At 45.4% G+C, this 21681-nt stretch overlaps 1 protein-coding gene across 15 annotated transcripts in view; it reads left to right on the top strand.

The window, feature by feature from the left end:
- The window catches only part of RAD54L2 (RAD54 like 2), a 75070-nt gene that overhangs the window by 35669 nt on the left and 17720 nt on the right, over positions 1-21681 (top strand). For 14 of the 15 annotated variants that reach the window (XM_064156457.1, XM_064156462.1, XM_064156459.1 and 11 more), the window contains 6 exons: positions 16029-16227; positions 17564-17703; positions 19458-19589; positions 20347-20579; positions 20984-21166; positions 21386-21519. In XM_064156457.1, coding sequence (XP_064012527.1) covers positions 16029-16227; positions 17564-17703; positions 19458-19589; positions 20347-20579; positions 20984-21166; positions 21386-21519 — 1021 coding nt within the window. Of the gene's footprint in view, positions 1-4388; positions 5140-16028; positions 16228-17563; positions 17704-19457; positions 19590-20346; positions 20580-20983; positions 21167-21385; positions 21520-21681 lie in introns of those variants that run through there. The other variant, XM_064156469.1, reaches the window with a different exon arrangement.

Raw genomic sequence — 21681 nt, 5'->3', positions numbered from 1 at the left:
TTGTGCTTTATTGGCCAAAAATGTGCTTGTCTCTTTTCACAAAGCAGGCACAGGATCTCTGAGGAAGGACAGTCACACTTCTCAGTCATCTTTGGTACCTTCATCCCTCTGCAGATTTTCAGTAGTCAGCTTTGTGCCACACCTAGTCATTGCTAATGGATATCGCACTCCATCACCTGCAACTTCTAAAACCATGATGAAGTTATAAGGAAACCAATTAGCAAATCTGTAATGTGGTATTTTCCCTCTTGAAGAGGTCAGGAGTGGCAAAGTGACTTTGCCAAGGTTGCCTGATAAGTGTGGTGAAGCCAAACTGAAAATCCTCTGCTTTACCTTTTAGGCAGCACCTCTTTTATTTTCAGCTGTACGAGATGAAATGCTTTTCTGGTTTGCATTTGAGTTTAAACTATGCACAGGGTTCTTATTTTCATTTTTTCCCTAATTTAGCTGGTATTGTGTTGCTTTTAATGGCTGGTTAAATAAAATGAGCATGTTATACAAGTATAATATTTTTAGCCAAGGAGCAGCAACAAGTTTGGAAGGAGGTGGAACGATTTTAATCAAATTAGAAGTATTTGTCAGATTTTAAAATATCCCATCACAGTTATTTCCTTTATTTGTTCTTTTAATTTCCTGCCTAGGCTTTGTAAGAAATCTGACACTGAACTTCCAGAAGTGTCTGGGCTCATCATTTGGATCAAAGTTTTTTCATGCAATACCCATTTTTAATTTTAATAACAATGGTTTGTACTACAGATGTTGACAAAGGCTTGTTCACATTTTCTTCCACATGCAGTTCACTGACTCAGTCTCCAAAAAAATCTAAGTAGGAATCAGAAGCCATTATTTTCACTTGCAAATATGCAAATAGGAGCAAGACAGGAGAAAGCTACAAGATAAAGTCTTTTGGGGATAGGTGATCAGAAACTTCTAGGTTAAATCTGTCAAAACAGATTTTGCAGTTCAAGCATCTGTAGCCAACCTTCATCTATGTACAATATTTAAATACTGTAACTATTAGAAGCAATTTTCAAGTGGCACTTATGTGTACTCTTAGCTTCTTATTCATGTCACACTTGCACTCAGATGAAAACCTGAAATGAAATTGAAGTTGTACAAAATCACTCTGCTGTGGTGTGCAAATACTTTGTTGTCAGCAGCAGCAGAACCATAGCAAGTTGTAGGAAGAGATGGAAAATTGAATCTAACTCTGGTTGTAACTCAACGGGTTTAACTTTAAGATGATGATAAATATCTATGATATAAATCCTTTGAATTAAAGCCATTGCATCTTGTCTAATAACTGCCTTTTCCGCCCCCTTCAATCTATTTAACCTTTGAAAGCCTGGGTCTGAAGTTGGAAGTGGTTTTGCCACAATGAAAAGCATTTGCAGAAGGCACTGTGTTTCATCACTACCTGGAGTTCTATGTACAAATGAGTGTGGGAAAGGAAATAAGCCAAGATTTATACAAATAAAATCAGCCCAAAAAAATCATAGTGATCAAATTTCAACTCAAAACTCACTGAAGTCAACAGAAGGACTCCTGCTTTTCCCCTGGTTGGTTTACTGACTTAAAAGGAGTTTTTATTTGTAGTGCAGTGTTTGTTTGAAAAGCAAATTATTCTCAAAGCCCACCAGTACTGCCTTGCCATCAAACAGTGTTACGGAGTTTCAGTTTGCTTCTGTCTGAACTGGTTTAGATTGATAAACACCACCTTGTACTATACAACACAAACGTCATATTGCGTGGCTTTGCATGTTGCTAAAACAAGAAGACAGGGAAAGTGGTCTTAACAATGTTTGCATGTGCTAGTAGCAGCTGATAGTCCAGAGTGAAATTTGTTTGACAAAGCTAGTTTGTGTTTAATGACTTACAAACAATTCAGATTTGTAGGCAGTTTCTCCACTTGTTGGGGTGTGCAGAAGCAGCTGATGGATGTGGAACACACCTGTGAGAAAGCTGTGGGATGGATAAGGAAGGTCTCTTCTGTTCTGCAGAACATTAATGAGGGTGAACAGCACACATGGCAGTCCTTGGAGAGAGGGGAACCAGCTTAGCTTGCAGGGGCTGAGAGCATGGTGGCACACAGATTCAGTGCCTCTCATCTCTGCTGCACTTGATGGACTTGAATCAGGTCAAAGCTGAGCAATCCTGGAGCTGCTTGGCCTGCAGATCTTAGCAAGGGTGTCAGTGGAGCTTTAGAAGTGGAGAACAGGCTTGGGGATGGAGAAGGAACTACTCCAGCTTGAAGAGGTGGGGAAGGAGAGTCACTTGTGGTATATTTCAGAATATTTTGTTAAAAAAAATTAAATTGAACTGATTTTAGTTTGATTCACACACTCCCCCACCATTCCAGTGTCCTCAGCTATACAGGGGAGCTACTGTCCTGAAAAACTCCATCATGGAGTTTCTTATGTGGGTAGGCACACAAGTTTTAACTTTATGAATTTGCAGTGCTCGAGGATGCTGACAGTACTGCTAAGAAGACTTCTCAATTGAATAAAAAAACATGTTCTGAAGGCCATTTATCATGATATTCTATGAAAATACAAACTTTCTGGTGATTTTCTTCTTTTTAACAGTTTAATCTCCTATGTTGTTTGCAAGGGAACCTCTCAAGTGACAACAGTTTCTTGAGAGGTCTCTTCTGATCTATAGTACAGTTGTACAATTACAAAGAGCTTGTGGATTGAGCATGAGGTAGGTGAGGTATGACAGGCAGGTAAGATTTCAGACCCCACAGAGGAGGGAGAACATTCCTCCTTACTGGCCAAGATAGCCTCACAGAAAAGCTATTCAGTAAATGGGCTTATCTATAACAAGATTCCCTTCCATGAGGAGATCATTTTATAAACTGACTGTTACTGGAAAATCTCATTCTTGGCTGTGTGTATGTGTCGTGGCTGACAGTGATGGCCTCACCAGTACACTTTTGAGTAGAAAAGACAGAAAAATTCTTAACGTTTTGCACACTAAGGTGAAGAAGAAATGTTCCTTTCTAGTGCTGTGTGCAGGACAGGTATGGGGAACCCATTTCCTGCAGTGTATTGAACTTTCCCATGCTTTACTGTCGTAAAAAGTGTGGCCTGGAAAATACCCAATTGTATTTACACAAATGTTTGTCTCTAAATCTTGCTTCCAACTTGCATGAATCTGTTTGGTCAGATACTGAGGTCATGTTTGGTTATTTATTCCAACCCTACAAAGTCCTTATAAGGCCTGCTGCAAGGTCCTTGGCTATGTACTTTTCTTAATATATTTGTCCCTCTTTTCCCCCTTGCTAAACACTGTATGCTCTTGTGTAGCAGCCAGGCTGTGTCAATCTGTGGCAGAGGGCAACGGCTGTCTTCTTACCAAACCTCTTCCTTTTAATACAGTTCATGTTTTCTTTAGTAAAATTTATATGACTCTAATTATGAAAATAGCACCTTGGGTTTGTTTCAAATGTGTGATGTCCCCTGAAGCAGTGATGGCAGCAAGCATTCACTGAGCCCTACTACTCTCTCACATGAAAGGTCTAATAAAAATGGCTGGAGTCAGACAGAGGGTGACTAGGCTCTGCCCTGGCTGTGTTTACAAACCTTTACTGTTAGAAGCGTAGCTCGTTATCCTCCAGTCCTGAACATCTATGCCAGGGCTGTTTAGACTCAAACTACTTTGGGCTTCTTGTGTCCATGCTGAATTTTCCCATCTCTCACTTGCCAGGTGTTTTAGCATGTCTATCAGCCCTGGTTTGCTTTTTCTTCCTGGCATTAGCTGTCTGGAGGAGGTCTCATGTAGCACTGAAGAAAGTCAGGCGTGATGGTTAGCTTTAAGAGGTTCAACCACAGCTTTAAAGTACTCTCTCCTGTACTTAGTTATTCTCTTCTATACCTGTCCTTCTGGTGCAGAGGAGGAAGGCTCTTTTGAAATAAGCTCGCACTCCACAAATTCTGACAGGTTGTTTCCTAAAAAGTGGTAAATCTCATTCATAGTCCATGTGCTGCACTGCCTTCCTGCAGACTGTGCTGTAGGAGCTGCTGATTTAACCAGAAGACAGGATGCTCTTTTGCCTGCTATTGTGCAAACAAGTTACCAGCGCGCCTTGCTCCGGATTCGGGCTCAGTTGTCCAAGTTTCTTGGAAGTTAGAAAGCATCGTGCAAACAGTTCATAAAATCATCTATCCCCAGAGGGTTTACAAGGCCAGAAAGACAGCCCTCTTTTTTCGCATCTCAGTTTCCCCCTCTTTTCCTTTGGTGCTGCGAAACTTGGAAGCGGGGCTGCGGTCCCCCTGCTCCAAGCGTCCTGTTGTCTGTTGGGATTCCCCTTGCGCGGGGCCCCGCCGGGGCCGGGATGGTTATGTAAGGATTTTTATTTTATTCTCAGGCTTGCTCTCTGCCACTAGTTGAACTGGATCACGGGCTGGGTGAATGGCATCCGAGCTGATCTGAAGCGCGGGCAGCTCTGCCGCCGAGAGCAGAGAGAGGAGAGACCTCCCCGTACACACCCACTCAGCCTTCCCGCGCCGCTTCTCCCTTCTCTAACTCTCTTGCCGGGCGTGACCGAGGCTGCTCCCGCTGCTCGGGAACAGGTACCGAAGCCACCACACCAGCCGGGCAGCGCAGCAGCTCCAGCCATCGGTCCCCAGCGGAGCAGCAGCCAGCGCGGGCAGGGCTGCGTTGTTTGACTCTGGGAGCAGGGGAGGAGATAGTGACCGTTTTTATTTAGGCTGCACACGAGGCATATTTAACCAGTTATATAACTGTGACCCTGGTCCGTCTCGGCCGGGCGCAGGGAGAGTATGTGCGCGCTGCTTCCCGTCACACGGCGGGGGGGACTCCAGCTCTAGCCGCTATTTACCGAAGTTATTTTCAGAAACCTAAGTGCAGGTTTCCCTGCCTGTACCCTGGACTGCTTTATCAGGCGGCGCTTCCCGCCCGTGAGCTGAGCAGCCAGTGAGAGTGCGTTTAGAGCTCGCTGGGAGAGATAAGGAGTGAGCTGTCGGGAGCGAGTAGAAACTTTTGTCCTGAAGACCCTGAGACAAGAATAGCAGAAGGGCTGAGTGTGCGGCCACACTGAACAAGTGCTGAGACAGAGGTCTTGCCTCAGAGCGCTGAGCAACATGTTACTCTTGGATGAGTCTCAGCAGTTTCCAGGTAGGACACAGGTTGGGTTTTTTTGGCGTTTGGGCTTGTTTTTTTTTTTGTTTGATTTATTGTTTTGATTTTCTGTTTGATTTTTCTTTTTCTCCTCCTGGTTTTTCTGCTCCATCTTGCTTTCTTGTTACAGACCACTGTTCTCCATCTCCTGTGCGGGAGGCACAGTGGCTAGCAAAGTGCATCCTGAAGTAAGACTCAGGGGCTCAGGTTTTACTTTGCTACCTCTACCTAGCAGGTATGGAAATGGTTGACGTTCCAAAGTCTCACAGTTCTCATTGGTTTGATGGAAGAGATATGAGAAGGAAGCTCTTTCTTTGTGCTTTTAATTTTGAGGACTTTAGTGATGTGACATTCTGGGTCTGGCTGCTACTGTTTCTGCTGCCCTTATATATTAGTGCTGCAAAACTAATTTTTAGCAAGAGAGGAGGTAGCTGTTAATATCAGTATGATTTTATATCCAGTGTCCTCTTCAGCTTTTTGTGTATACTTTCCCCTAACATCCTGCTTGATAAGAGTTTTGAGAGTTGTTTTTGTCAGTGAAATATTTGGTGACTTGCTGACCAGGCAGCAGGCTGGGCACCAGGCAGAGCTGTTGATGCTTACTTCAGATCCCCTAATTAGTGCCTAATAGACTAGGAACTACTTGGTTCTTTCCAGTAGTAGTCTCACATTCCCTCCCCTCCCCCCCCCCCCCAGTCAAATGGAAGATGCTGGTGGAAACCCAACAGGAGTTTATGGTTTTGGGGTGTATGCTGCTTAGCTTGCTTGCTGGTGGGAGGATGTTTGTGTGTTGGAGAAAAGCTTTGTTCAGATTTGAAGAACTTCACAAATTTGTAATTTAACTTGTTACTTTGAGGTCAGGTACTTGGGGATGCTAAGCTTCTTCCACCATGTTCACATGGCCAGTACCTCCAAAATGCTGCACTTTGTCTGTCCAAATATAGTGCCCAGGAGTTCCAGTTCTGGGTTCCTGGTTTATGATAGAATTCCAGTGCAGTGTGCTCTTCATGAGAGACTTCTACAGAAATAGGGCAATATTTGTTGTCCATTAGTGGTAGGAGTGGATTCTAGAAAAAAAAAAAAGAGAGAACAGAAAAACAAAAATCAATATTTTCTTGCTCTGATAGTTTTCTGGTTGTGGTGGCAAGACAAGGAAGGTAATTCTGGAAGACTGCAAACTGTGAAGAGAAAGGAAATTATGACACAAAATGAGTCTGGATAAATGAGGAATCTAGGTGATACTAGTGGCTTATGTAACTCAGTCTAGATAATGGGTATAAAAAGAGAGGAAAGGGGAGGGGAAGATGCTTTTGGAAATGAGACTGTAGGTCATAGATGGAGAGAGAATTCAAGATGAGAGGTCTTCAAAAAAGTTTGGGTGGGAAAGATATTTTGGGGTCGCTTGTGCAAACGTAGGAGAACAAGAGTGCAGATGAGCTCCTCCTTGTACAGCATTGCTCATTAAGTTGTAAAGTCTGGGGCAAGGTTTATGATAAGTCTGCTCTACCAGGGAGATTTTTTTCTCTGAGTAAACATTTGTAACTGGTCTAACATGTTTGTGGTCTGGCTGGTAGGCCCGGGAGGGTCTCTATCCCACTTCTCCATAACCATCTTGTCTCCAGAGACGATAACAAAACTGCACAAAGTTACAGAGTGACTCTGGGGCAGAACTAAGTGTTCTGCCTTGACTTTATGCTTCAACCACCGGTCAGCCTTTCTGTTCTTCTCTGGCTTATGTGGCTTTTTTCTCACTCCAGGTGCCTGAACGTTGTGTCTTCAAGCTAGGAAGCACTTGTACATGCAGTGCTGTGCCATCTGTTTTTTATTTTATAAATGTCTCTGGAAAGTTAGAGAGGGTTTTAATTATTTTATGTTAGCACCCACCAGCTAGTGAATCAAGGGTTTTTTCTGCAGTACAGTACCTATCCCCCTGGTGCTTTGCAAGAATAGTGTCTCTTATTTAAAGATCCCCATATACAAGTAAGCTGTTTTTTTAACCATAGAGGTAGTTGTAATTTTAGCAGCCTTACGAAGGAACCAGTACTTTGCAGGTTGTGATGTGCTTAGCTTTTGGGGTCTTACGTATTTTGGGTGTGGGTGTCCTTATATGATGTCATGGCTTCAGTTTGTGTGAGTTTGATTACCATAAGCAACTTTGCAGCCCTTTGTCAAGCTCCTTTAGCAGCACACAAAGCAGAAGCAATATTTTGAAAAGGAAAACTAGGAACATATTGTTCTTTGAGTGATGGTGTTTCATCCTGGTCTTATTAGCTTTCTCCTGTGCTCTGGGTCACTTTTCTGGCTGCAGTTGATGGGAGAAGTGCCAATGGAATGCAGTGGCACACAGGCTCAAACTCAACAATTTGCATTTTTCTCCCAAGTGATGCCTCCCTCATTAAAGAGTCCTTAAAAATTCCTCTGAAATTACTTTAGAGACTGAAGCAGAAAAAGGGAATGCAGGCTAAATTCTGCGCTTTGTTACCGTTCTAAAAAAATCCACAACGATGGTTTGTTTTTCCAAGTAGGAAATTATATTTGAGGAGAAGAAAGAAAGCCTAGGACAAGGACAAAGAGCTAACAGCTTGGGAGTTACTCAGCACTGATGCCTACCTGATTTCTTTGCCTTAGTTTTCTCCTCCGCAAATGAACAGGAGGGCGTTTCACAGGTTGTTGTGAGGATTGTATCATGCTTGTGAACTCCTTTGACACTGAACTCGAGTCCAAATGACAGGTAGCAGGATTTTGAAATCTCATGAGATTTCAAAAAACTTTGTGAGCAAAAGCAGAGCAGCACCCAGATACCGGTGGAAGCTTTACGCTGGGATTATTTCTCACCCCACTCTCTTGAATTATGAGTATCAGCTCTCTTCTCTCCCCTCTCTGGTAACAGGTCCTGAATGAAGCTATGTCAAAGGCTTGAGGCAGACATTAAAGTTTGCCTTGTGCACATTTTGTTCGCCATTTTGGTGGCCTTGGAAGCATGTGGCAGCAATAATCCCTTCTTTATTATTTCTTAGTGCTCTGAGGGTGTCCTGGTATAAAGCTAATACCACAACTCCCAGCTACCTAGTGTAAACTAATGCTTATGTAATCATTGCATAATGCAGAATGCTTGCTCCCCTACTCGTCCTCTTTTCTTAGTCCCTGAAATTTATACCTGGAAGAGTCATGATAGCAGCCAGCTGGATTCTCTGTGTTGGGAACACAGTGTCAAGCCTCTATATGCATCTGTTTTCTGAAGTTGGAAGGAGAAATTAGTCCTTGTTACCTAAATCAATATTTTCCCCCTTTCACGGAGTAGAGCAGATTATTTATTTGGAAATTTCTGAACTGTTGTGAAAATAAATAAGGTCTGATGGTTAAATCCAGCTTCTTGTGGTTTAGATCCCTATGGCAGTTGTTGTAATCTGGCTAGCAAAACGATATTCTGAGTTACTAGTTAACTGGGATAACCAGAAAGGGGAGGTTTCAGTTCCCTCCTGCTGCAGCTCGTTGAAAACTTCCCAGTTTTTTTCACTCAGCCTGAAACACTTCCTGACTCGGGTGCAGTAGTTTTATGTAACTCACTTGGTCTCATGCATCTCCAGCTAAAGGACAAGTGTAACTCATCCCTGTTTGATTCACAACCTGAACAGGGACCTTCCATGGCTTTATTTCCCCATCTTGACTAATCCTGAGATGGGAGGAGGCTTGTGAGGAGGAGGCCATTTGCATTTTAAGTTCGAGGACTTTTGTTGGGTAAAGTAATGTTGATTATATATCTAGAGGAAGGATGCCAGGTAGCAGTGTCCTGCATTTCTCCAGTTCTTGCCATGTTGAGGCACTATAAAAAAAATCTTATTCCAAATTTCACAACCTTCCTTTGAGCATATCAGAGGTGGAAACAGGCATGAGATTACCCAGTGCTTTGGAGTAGCCATCAACCTTTCCTCTATGATGCCTACAAGGAGGACATCCTGGTAGGCACTCTGTCTGGGCTGCATTTCAGAGACTTATGCAGGGTTGTGGGTGTGAGGTCCTGGAAGTGATGGGTGTGAGGTCTTTGAGATCATAGGTGTGAGGTTCTACAGGTGATGGGTGCAAAGTCCCAGAGTGGATGGGCACAACTGCACTAGCATGGGTCTGGCCAGAACATCTACCTGCCTTGCTCTGGTGGCACAGGGTGCTGGGGTGCCTGTGGCTGCAAGCTGGTGCCATACAATGGTTATATAAGTGCTCTTTGGTGTTTATGTAACCTGGGTCTCAGCGTCCTCAGCATTGAGGCCCGGCCAGAACAAGAGCTCTTGGGTATTTGGGGCCTGGTTCTGCTTGCATAATCCCAGAGTTTGAAGATATATTACTGTTTGTCACCAAAGTTGCCTTTTTGGTGTTCCAGTTTGCGTCTCAGCCCTTCTTGGCTGCTTCCTTTCCCTGTTTTTTGATCGGTGTCTCCCTTGCTCCTGCCCTTCAATTTTGCTGCCTTTTGTTCCTTAAAGTTTCCTGAAGGATTCCTTCAGGCCACAAAAGGAGTTTTTTTTCTGCAGCATAGCCTCATCAGTAACTGATACACTGAAAGACCTCTGACAGAAAGAGAGAAGGGCAGCGCTGCCTTAATTAGTCTTTTTAAACTTTTCCATCAGCTGGGGCTTACTTCCTGCCCAAGAAGGAGCCTGGAAATAAGTTTGCCTTTTATGTGTTTCTCATCTACCTTACTTCCCCCGAAGTGTCCCACAGAGCTTGTGCTGGTGGAGTTTTCTACAGAGCTCACTTCATGTCCCTGTCCTCTGGTGCTGGGCTGGAGACAACCTGCAATCTCACCAGCAATCTACAGACTTCATGTAGGTGTCTTTAACCCACAGCAACTGATCACTGTACAGATACCTAGAGAAATGAAAAATGTGCTCCTCAGTCTTCAAGCAGCGAGCACTGTTTGTTACACCCATCTGAGTCTCTGTGGTTACAATGACAAGTACGAGCAACAGACCCGAGGTGATTAACTCCTAGATAAGTTGGCAACGGGAATGAAGATGTTAGAGCCAAGGTACGTGTTGTTTGACAGGCGAGGGAAGACTGTCCTGGGATCAGGCGAGTTACGAGGCTGAGCACGTTCGTCTCAAAAGTTAGGTTTGTGTGGCTCGCAGTGCCATGGCTCTGGCTCAGCAGGATGCCAGCCGGTGCAGCCAGCAGCAGAGCCGGGGTGAGAGCAGTGGTGGAAATCGGCCATTCCTTTGATCAGTGGGCTGCGTTTCGATGCAGTCGAGTGAGGACAGCCTGCAGTCATGGGCTGGAGGCTGTAGGTGCTGCTCTCCAAGGCCCCTGGTGTGCGTGCCCTCTTGGCTAAAGTGCAGCACGCCTGGCTTGGGAGCCCCCCCCAGCCATGGCCCTGGCATCCACCGCAGCACCCAGGCAAGCCCAGGAGTACCCCGTGCATGCTGGAAACCGCCGGCACAGACAAAGGCCGATCCCGGCTCGCCGCCGGCCGCCGTGTCGCTGGCGAGTGGGCGGCTGCTCGCAGCTGGAGCGGGCCGAGTGGCGCCCGGCTCGGCGGGTGCCGGCGGGGAGCGCGGCCGGGCGGGCGCGGCGGCGCGGGGGGGTAGGTGTGCCGGCTTATATAATGCTTACATAATTAGGGCTTTGTTAAGCACTTGTGGCTGGGAGGGGCGTCCTGCCGCCCAAGACTGAGCCCGATTATTTTCTGCGGAGAACAAAGTCTCGTTGCTCATTAACTGCCCTGGTAGCAGCTGCCAGGGGTAGCCAAGGCCCCCGACCCCCCAGAGGGGCTGCATCTCCTCTCCCTCTGTGCCGCCCCGGTGACTTTCCTGGTGCTTCGGGAGGAAGGGTCTGGGGATTGAATTGTGTCAAGCTCCAGGACGAGGCTTTACGTCTCCCCTCGATATTGCAGCGGTTAGGACCAGGAGGAAGGAAGTCTGATTTTCCCCCTTGCTTTTGCCTACACCGTTCTTAAGGGGTTTCACAGGGAATATCCTGCCTCCAGCCTTGGGGTGCTGAAGTGTTTTTGTAAAGCTGTCTCTGTGAGAGGGTGCCCTATGTGGAAGGCTCTCCTTGTTTGCACGGCACCCATGCAACAGCTGCACCAGTTGCATACAGAGGAAGAATATTCTGAAAATATTTGATTTCGATTCCACAGCTGAATGCAGGATGAGGCAGAGCACTCTGGCTCTTGCCAGCCTCTGCGATGATTGCTGTGCTGCAGAACTGCTCTTCTCAGGTGCCAAGTACATCTGAACTCTGGCATCACCTACACCTGTTTCCAGTGCCCAGTGTGCTGGGAAAACATTGCATAACTCCAGAGAACATCTTCCAGCCTCTCAGTGCCTTTGCAGTCGGGCTTGCAGTGCAGTCACTTCTCTAGCCTGTGACACAGTTGTAGTTCAGTGTGTCAGTGACTGGGAGTGTTGCAGTTGGAGCTGTGCAATTAGTCTTTCTTGTGCCATCCCTCAGTGCTCCTCCCATTCTTGCTTTGACAGCTCAGTACCGGCTGCAGTAGTACTAGCTGGTACTAGCTAGTCTCTGACAAGCTAGTTCTCACAAAGTGCTTAGAAGTTCCCAGAACTCTGCAGTAATATTTAACTGCTCCTTGCGCTTTGTGCAGGACAAAAGAGCTCCCAAAGCAAGCGTTAACTCCTTGCTGCTCTGCATGCAGCTGAGTTCCTCAACATGCGTGCACATCCCTAGCCTTAGGGTAGGAAATAACGCCCAAAGACTCATCAAAAAGGTGCTGTTTGGTAGTGAAATGATTTTAGAAATAGCCGTGTCTGCTTTTCAGTGTTGTTGCTTCCCTGGAGTCACTGGAGTTACCCTGGCAGAGAAGGCTGCGTGTGTTGAGAGCAACTCACTGCTGAGTTGACCATGCTGGAGAATATTCTCCAGGCTGCATCCATGCTGTTTTAAGGGAAGTTTGAAAGCATTCTATAAGAAAGAGGTGTTTTATAAGCTTAGGTGCAATAGGAAGTTCCCGACTGTGGAACACATCTTCTGCTGTGTAATGCATTATGAGTCACACCTTGTGCAGTGTTTAGGGGCAGCTCTGGCAGTCACACCATGTAGGGAGCATCTGAAGCAGTTACACAATACAGTCACGACTCTTCTCCTTACGGAGCCTTCCAAATGGTAACATTTAAGTGTGGGTCGAGAAGCCAGATGCCTCCCCCTGCTTGTACGTACATCTGGGGGTGGTGATTGCTGCTGCTTATTGAACAAAAAAAAAATCGGGGAACCCCTGGTCTGCAGCACAACCATAGCTATGCTCTAATCAAACCTATGGGGTTTTGATAGCACAGATATATGTTAAACCTCAAAAGTGCCTGAGAAAGGATAGTCACATCCCTCTTGCTGTTCAGGATCCTTTGCAAGGCAGTGCCTGGGTATGTGCAGAAGTCCTTCAGTGAGGACCAGTGGGAACTGCTTGGAAATCTCTCAAATTGAGAGCTGTAACCCACCTGAAAGTGCAACTCCTTGCCAAGATCACTGTCTGCATTGATGCCACTGCCCTCAGGAAACCTTCTGTAGATGTAGTGATCGCAGTGCAAAACATTCATCACAGGTGGTGTGAACCCAGCAGCTGATGTTCCAGCTGGATCTCAGTGCAGAGTAAGCATGGGATGGATTTATGTCCTTGTTGGTGTTCACATCTGACCAAGGACTGTCTTCTATTGAGCAGATTTGGGCCTGCTGTTTTACTCAGCTGTGCTTGGACATATGTGGGTATTCTACCCATGCAAGGCTGTGCGGGGTTGTTACCCATGGGCTGGTGACAGTGCTCTTGTCACTGAGGCAATGTGCGTGCCAAGGTCTTCCTAGAGTGCACTAAGAGCTTCAGCATGATCAGGCAGTTGTCGATATGTAGCTATGGCTGATGAATCTTTGTGTTGTGCAAATAGCTACTTGCATAGCCATGCTGGAACAGCATATCGAGCTCCTATTACAAAACCACAATTGCATTTCTGTTGTAGATGTAGGCTTGGCAAAATTGGGGCAGGAATTATTCCATTGATTACTTGATGAGACCTGTTCAGTGAGGCCGTTCCCACACTCTCTCCAACCTAAAGACTAAACCTGTTATCGTACAAAATAGGGGTTTGTGTGTGTGGTTATTGTTTCTGTCCCTGTGTGGGTCCCAGTCAGGCAGTTTGGAGCTCACCATGCTGGAGCATAGCCACGTGGCTGTGGTGAGGAGCCTTGCTTTCCATGTGTGAAGATACAGGCTGAGTACACAGTCAGGAGTTTAGTACAGAACAGTACCTGGTGGTAACTGCCAACTCATGTCACAGGTGTGGTGGGAGCTGTCGCATGGTTTGATTTGTGGTTTTATCATTGTGCTAGTTAAGCTTTGTGGAAAAAGCAGCATTATTTGTTGTAGCAGCAGGGATGGCACCAGCCTCAGGAAGCTGCTTGTCCTCCGAATCCCACTGCAGCTGAGTCAGAGTGATGTTTGGTACTGTCGGTAGTGTGGAGGAGATCTGGTGTCTAGATGCATATGTGTCAGGAACGTGGGCTGAGGCACAGAATGTGTTCCTCACCTCAGAGATTGTACTGGCAGGACAAACACCAGCCTGAGCAGACAAGGCTGTGGCAGATGAGGGCCTGTACTCAGTGCAGGACCAAATTTATTATCGGATTTTGTGCTTCAGGCTCCTAATCAGATGAGAAGCAAGACTTTTTAAAACATCACTGCTTGAACTGCCTGTGGGTTTCACCTAAGCTTATATTACATATGATTAAGAGGAAAGAAAAGGTGAAATGCAGAGGTGGGCTGAGTCTACATAAGGATTGCACAACAAACATGAAACCATATGGAGGAGACATGTAGTGGGCTTTGGGCTGCTGAGCCGTTGGATTTTGCTAGCATTGCTCTCATCCTGAAGACATCCTTTCCCAGCATGGTGCAGGTGACAGAGTTACTGCTGAAGAAGGTGATGTAGTTAATTGCCGGGATATGGGTAGAGGAGTGCTTCCTTTTCCCAAACAAGCATGACTTGTTGCTGTCTGATGTCTTGTCAAGGTCCCCTGGGCCCTGGGTGAGATGGCAGCAGTGTAACCATGACAGTGTTTGTCTGTGGGATAGTCACTGCTTTAATGACTCATCCTGGAGCATGTGATCACGTGTGCAGCCTCCCTGCTTCCCTTTGCCCTATTTCATCCAATCTTTTGATCTAGTTATATAACCAGGAGTTGAGAGGAGTAGGGGAAGGAAACAGTGCTGAAGAATTGCAGGTACTGTGTCTAAAAAGTGTCTCTTTGGCTCTAACAGCAGAGCTGTTGTCTGGGAAGCATGGACAACTGGGTTTATTCCTAGCACAGTTCTCTGTGTGCAAGTGAATGTGATGTACCATGTCTGAGCTTGCAGGTTTAAGGAGACGTGGTGGGAGGATGGGGTGCCAAGACCTTGGCTGTGGTCCTGGTCTTTGCCTTTATCTTCACATGCAGTGTAATTCTTTGTTGCGTTCATTGTGAGATCTGTTTCATCCCACAAGCTGTAGGTGCTTGTTTTTCCAGTGTGTAGGGCTCGCAGGGACTGATGTTCACAAAAATGTTTGAGCTGTTCTGCTGATACTAGGCTGTGATGGGATGAGCTGTGAAGTCCTGAGATAGACTTTGAGCAAACGCTGGGGCAGGTCTGGTGGGATGTCTGGAGAGGAAGCTTGCAAAGTCAGTGCTTTTGACCAAGGTGTGGAAGTAGTCCTTGTTTCCCTGATTCTAGTAAGTGGTACTGGTGGGAAAGTTACCTTTAATAGGCATATCAACATGGGAGCTGTAGAGGTGCCCGTTCATGCCGTGTGCTGTACTGACAGAGCATCCTTCATTTAAGCTTCCAGCGTTTTGAGAAAGGGATGCTTTTTGTCTCCAGTGCCCACAGAGTCACAGTGTAATGCTTGTTGGTTCTCTATTACTTCATCTGCCAAATTCTTCTGCACTGATGTCTTCTTTCCTTCGAAGTGCTGTCTAAGTGTCATTTCAGCTCAGTCATTAGCTCAGATACACAGTATAAGTGAGAAAACTGATTATGAGGGTGTCTCTTTGCCTGACACGAGGGGACAAGATGCTTCAAAGAAGCTATTACAAGGCTTGTCAGAAACAGTTTACTTCAAGGGAAGCTTTTGAAAGGAAACATTTCCTTTCTGTGCTCTGCAACTGTTAGCTTGGTCACTGGCAGCCTGCTGAAAAGCAAAACGTCACATAGAGCAAGGTGTCATTTCACATAGTGCTTTAGGACTGAAATCAGCCCCTAATGGAAGTCTGGAAACAGGAGAACCCAGAGGAAGAGAAAAGTGTGTGATTTACAATGTGCAAAGAGTGTTGCCACCTGCATGTTGTTTTTAGAAAGGCTTGCCAGAAATGACTGTTTAAATCATGAGAGTAGCCTGGTGATAAAACCACTGAGCTGCCAGCTAAGCCACGACCCAGGGTTTGAACCAGATAACCTCTTGCATGGCGTGTTCTGTGAACTTGGAAGGTGGTTACACAGGTGTCTCATAAATGGTAATTTCTGCCCTGCTTGAATGCTGTGAAAGAAAAGGAGGTTTGAGTTCCTTGTGTTAGAGCTCCTCAGGCCCCTGTGGGAAAACAGGCCCCTAGGGGCAGCAAGTGTTCCTCATGGACTGAAATACTTTTGCCTTGTATTCTTGTCAGGACACTTTTGGGCTGTGTTGAGTGATGTTAGTCTTGGCTCTCTGGGAACAGACTCTTCATCATAAAACTTTTTAACACTCTTTGAGCAGCTGTTGGAAAGGACTCAAATTCTGGCCTTCAGAGAAAGATGCATGCAAATGCGTGGGAATAGGGATTATTGGTTCCCTCTTAGCTCACATCTTTATGAATGCTCATGTAAAAGCCAGCTGCCAGCCTGGCACAGTTGTTCTCATGTCACTACCTCCTCATCTTTTCAGACCAACCCCAGGAACCTGTGTTCAGCAGTGACCATGTTGAACACACAGAGGATGGAGAATGGCAGCGCTCTACTTCAACTACCTCATCTCAGAGTGAGCGGGCAGAGCGACTCTTGCAGAACCAGCACAAGAGCCTGGCCTCTGAGGACACCAAAAAGAAGAGAGCCCAGAAACCGTCTCACATGCGGAGGAACATAAGGTAAGCAGCAGGACAGAAAGAGCTACATAGCCCTTTGGGTAAAAATGGAATCTCTGGACTTCTGAGCTACATTTTGCCATTGCTGGCAAACCAGATGGCTTTTCTTTTCCAAAACTTTAGGATTTCACCAGTGGGAGTATTATGATCTCAGACTGGAGTGCTGCATGTGGGTGCAGTCTTGTTTGGTATTTCAGAAGAGTGGATATTTGGTTACGGAATACATTGCAAAAGTTGTGTGTTTTCTGCTGGCTTCTAAGACATGTCATTGACAAAACCAGTGTCACCATGATAATTGCTGATGAGGATCCTATTGCAAACATCCTAAAATATGGTCCTTTCCTCTGCTGTCCTGAGTACTTGTTGGCAGGAATGCTGATGCTGTGAGTGGTGACTTGGAAATGAATTTCACCTGGATTTTGTAAGGATTTGATTCTGCAAGTCACCACATATATTCTGTGACAGATTACAAGTTGGTAATTCACAATGGAATTTTATTCAAGGAGTTCTAAAATGCTCTGAGGTGGTGTAACAGAGCACTAACTCCCATGGAAGGAGACAGGTCTTTTGCCTTGTATGTAAGGTGCTGGTGGCCTTTGGTTCATATTTAAGCTTATGCAATCCTTACAACCAAAGGAATGAGCACTGCTTTGGAAAATGAGACTTCATTAGGATGGAGGAGATGTCCCTGCAGTGTGGGGCTGAGTTTAAAGGTTAGTTTGAAGGAACTGGATTTTACCACTGCTTGTGCTGCACCTCTCCTCTGGGTAAAGAGCCTTCACTTCCAAGGCTGCATGTGTGAAACTGAAGGGATGAGAAGAGCTTTTGGAAGCCTTAAGAATTACCTGTAACTGTAAGTGCTTTGAGAGCATCCTTTGAAACAATTCTTAAAGGTCCTAGATGTTCCTGAAAATACTATGTCAGAGGAGAATCAGAGCAGTGACTTCTCGATGGGGAAACCATGCCTTTTTTTCCCCATGTATCTTCTTTACCTGACTTTGTGCATTTTCTGTTTATAAATTGCACAACAATAAATAACATCCTTCTAGATGGAAGGAATAGGCTATGATAACCCAGTTTCAGCACTTACCTGTTCACTTCTTCCCTCCTTTCATTATTCTGCTTCTACCAAACCTTTGTCTTTCCCTAGAGTAGCAGTGTTACCTGTAGTTGGGAAGCACTGCTGTGACATAGCTGTAGAATTTGTCTTGCCAATGGTGTCCCTAGTCTGTGTAGCTGTCAGACTGCCTGGAGCTTCCCAGTCACCTTTTGAGCCAGCTCTACAGCCATTCTCTTTTTGGTAAGAAACTAACCAAGCCATGTTTGCCTCTGTGTTCAGGAAGCTGTTGCGTGAGGACCAACTGGAAGCTGTAACAAAAGCAGCCCAGCAGGAAGAGTTGGAGAGAAGGAAGCGGCTAGAACAGCAGCGGAAGGATTACCCAGCCACAATACCTACTGTGCCCCTGGAGCTTCTTCCTGGTAAGCAGTGGGAGGTACACCACCTAAGCAGGATTTTTTAGGATAGAAAGTGAATGAAGAAGAGGGTAGTGTCATGCTTGTCCATGATAGGACAAAGGGTAAGGTTTTAAAAGGGGAGGGGAGGTTCAGTCTAGATATAGGGAGAACATTTTTAACACTGTGATGAAACTCTGGCCCAGGTTGCCCAGAAAGGTGGTAGATGCTCCATCCCTGAAAACAGTCCAGATCAGGTTGAATGGGACTGATAGAGGCCAGGATGTTTTTTGCCCTCTTGGCCACCTGAGCACACTGCTGGGTTGTATTCAGCCAGCTGTAGATCAGCACCCCCATATCAGTAATAGTGCAGTCAGCATGACTAGAGAGGTGATTGTCCTCTGCACTGCTGAGACTGAGTTCAGTTTTGGGGCCCTCATTACAAGAGACACCTTGGGGTGCTGGTGTGGGTCCAAAGGGGGGCAATGAAGCTGGTGAATTGTCTGGAACATGAGGCCTATAAGTAGCAGCTGAGAGAACTGGAGTTGTTTAACCTGGAGGAAAGGAGGGTGAGGTGAAACATCACTCTGCTACTCCCTAAAAGAAGAGTGTAGCAAGGTGGGAGTCTCCTAAGCAGCAAGCAATAGGATTAGCAGAAATTACTTCAGTTTTTATCAGGGGAGATTTAGGCTGAATATTAGGAAAAAGATCACTGAAAGGGCTATAAAGCCCTGGAAGGCTGCCTAGGAAGGTGGTTAAATATCATCCCTTGAGGGTTTTAAAAAACGTATAGACATGGGTTAGCAGCAGACTTGGTAATGTTAGCTTAATGGTTGGACTTGATCCTAAAGATCTTTTCCAACCAAAATGATTCTGTGATTCTATGATGTTAGATTGGGTACACACAGGCTCATGATGTAGCCTTGCATTTCCTTGCGTGTTACAGCAAGCAGTGGACTAGCAGATAGTGTAAATGGTTAAGCATCACCCTTGTCTTTTGGTGAATATATCATCCTGCTTTGTCTTCTAGCCTGGATCATTTCAGTGATCTACTACACAGCACAACCTCTCAGACTGGTGTAAAGGGCACAGAAGTGCAGTTGGAAGTTGTGTCAGGGCTCCTGAGTTGACTTTGGTTGTTGAGAAAACGTGTGTTCTCCCTGAAGCATGCAAAACAGTTTTACAGGATGGGAAAGGAGTAAAAGCTACTTTGAACACTTTGGCTGTGCAGAGTAGGTTGCAGCCCCAGAAGAAGAATGTTGCTTGTTGAATCATGGCAGTGGTGCTCATCTGGCCCTGCCAGCTTGCCTCTCTCCCCACATGGCAATGCTTGAACACACAGACAAATGCTTTGGAGCAGCAACAGTTGTTTATGATATGTGGGATGTAATTATGAGAGTGCCCCTACTAACAAAGGGCAGTTATCATCCCTTCAGCAGCTGGTATTTCTCTTAATGAAAACCAGCTTTTACTTCAAAACCCCTCCACTAAATAGAGAGGACTTGAGCATGTTGCATGCACGGTCAGTGTGCCCCAGCCAGTGCATGCAGTAGAAAGAGTGCAATCAGCAATGGGCTATTGTTTCAGCATATTGGGAAAGAAGATTGTGACCCAGGAAGCTGAGTCATAGCAGTGTTATAGACAGTGAGAGTCTGTTATGGAAAATTCCAGGGCTAAGTTATTGGAGCAAAAGTGGAAGGAAATACTATCTGGTTTCTGAACAGTTTTGTCTCCTTCTCCATAATTATGAATTACTTATTGTTTGTAATTTATGTTTATAGAGGACGTGGTTTTCAGAACAGCAGAGGCTACCCAGCTCCCCCCTCAGGTCCTGGCTGAGGAAGTTATCTGCTTGGATAGTACCAGCAGTGGCAGTGAAGATGATGCTAAAGGCAAAAATAGCATAAAAGACGGTAAGTGACCAATTACCTCAGCCTGGTCTTCTCACAGTATGCTGTTTATTTACCCATAAATCTCTTCTTCTAGTCAAATGCTCCAGTAGTGAATCACTTCAGCTTTTTGTAGGCCTATTGATTTCCAAATATACATCTAGTCCTGGCCTTTAAGCCCTGAACTGACATTTGTGGAATGGCCTATCAGGCACTTTGCAAACGTAGGTTTATTTCTGCTCTATAAGTACAGTTAATTTTGCTTGGTGCTGTGCTGAAGAATGCATACTTGAGTTGTAACAGCATCTGCTGTGCATAAAAGGAGCATCTGAGTTACCAGCCCTGCAGCTGAAAGTGGGTTTTGTGTCTGCTCTCCCAAATGGATCTAACATGACTCCTTTATACCACTCCAGTAGGGTACTTCTGCTTGCTTTCTTTGGTGGTCCTTAGGTGTTGTAACAACAGATAAAGTTCACATCTGGGTGTGGGAGTTAAGAGGACATGTGGATGAGAAGGTAAAACACTTTAGGAAACTGTCTCAGGTTCTGTTTGGATCAGCCCAGATTAATGTTCTCTGGCGCATGGGGAAACTCATGCTTTTATGTGCTGGTGTGAGGGACATGATAGGTACCTGTGTTGTGCCTGCTTGTTCAGAACAGGTCATTAGGTCAGTGTGGAACTGCAAAAGGTGGTAGTCTGATTTTCCTGATAAGACTTTTTTTCCCATGCGTGATAAACTCTGATATCAAGTTAATCTTTGCCTTTGTTCCCTCCTCTGCAGAAGTGATTGAGCTGAGTTCAGGAGAGGATGATGCCCTCCAAATTGTGGACAGCAGTGACTCTGGCAATGAAGGGGAGGAGGATGGCAGTGAAGAGAGCAGTGGCTCTCATGTGAATGATGCCTTAAATCAGTCAGATGCTCTGGGGCAAGTCATTGTCAACATCAATCATCCACCAAATGAGGAGGACATTTTCCTGGCTCCCCAGCTTGCACATGCAGTAAAACCTCATCAGGTAGGCTTTCTTAGCCTTGAAAATGCAAGAAGTTCAGGCAAGCTTGCCTTGTAATCTCAGCAGAACTTCTCTGGTGAGCTCTGTGATCAGTCTGGTTGTATTGGTGGCCGTCATGGACAGTCAAACGACAAGGGCAAATTTAAAGGAAGACCAGGGCTGTGTATAACTTGGGCTCTTGTTATCGTGAATTCTGATTTGATTTATTGTTCTGTTCTTGGGAGGTTTTGTGAGTATCCAAAAGTACTGACTTTCTGAGTCTTCCCTGGATAGGAGTACTGTAGAGAACTTGAAACATCTTTACATCTTCATGGTTTATGCAATCCTATTGTGCTTGCTGCTCTGTAAATACATAGTTTGGATTTTTTCTCCTGTTATACTAATACCTCTTCTATTTTTCTGTTTAGATTGGTGGAATCCGGTTCCTGTATGACAACTTGGTAGAGTCTTTGGAGAGATTTAAAACCAGCAGTGGGTTTGGGTGTATTTTAGCACATAGCATGGGCCTGGGCAAGACCATCCAGGTCATCTCTTTCTTGGATGTACTTTTTCGGCACACAGAGGCAAAGACTGTTCTTGCCATTGTACCTGTAAGTAGCCATGTGAAGGGCTGGCTGAGGGGCTTCCTTGCACTGCTTGCTCTATCATACCCTTGCTGCTCTTCTCCCTTTTTCCTTCCTTGTGTCCCTGAGTTTGAATGTTGTGTTTTGCTCCTTCTGTCTGAGCACACCTATCATGCCCTATTTTTGCTTTTAAAATCCCGAGTAACTCAGCTGGGCATTTAATCCTCCCATGGCTAACTTTTTCAGGTGAATACGCTTCAGAACTGGCTAGCAGAATTCAACATGTGGCTCCCAGCACCTGAAAACCTTCCTGCTGATTATAACTCCAAAGAGATCCAACCCCGCACTTTCAAAGTCCACATCTTGAATGATGAACACAAGTAGGTGCCAATAAAATCCCTTTTGAACATTTGGACTGCATAGTTACAGAACTTTTATCAGAGGTGCTGTTGCAGACTGTCTGCTGATTTCATCTCCTTAACTCCCAGATGTTTTCCACCCTGCATTTGTTGTGGTTGCTGTCTGGACGGGAGGATTCTGGT

Source organism: Pogoniulus pusillus, chromosome 16 (genome assembly GCF_015220805.1).
Source record: "Pogoniulus pusillus isolate bPogPus1 chromosome 16, bPogPus1.pri, whole genome shotgun sequence".
Classification (NCBI taxonomy): Eukaryota; Metazoa; Chordata; class Aves; order Piciformes; family Lybiidae; genus Pogoniulus; species Pogoniulus pusillus.
Note: the sequence above shows the minus strand (reverse complement) of the source record. Positions and strands in the feature narration are given on the sequence as shown.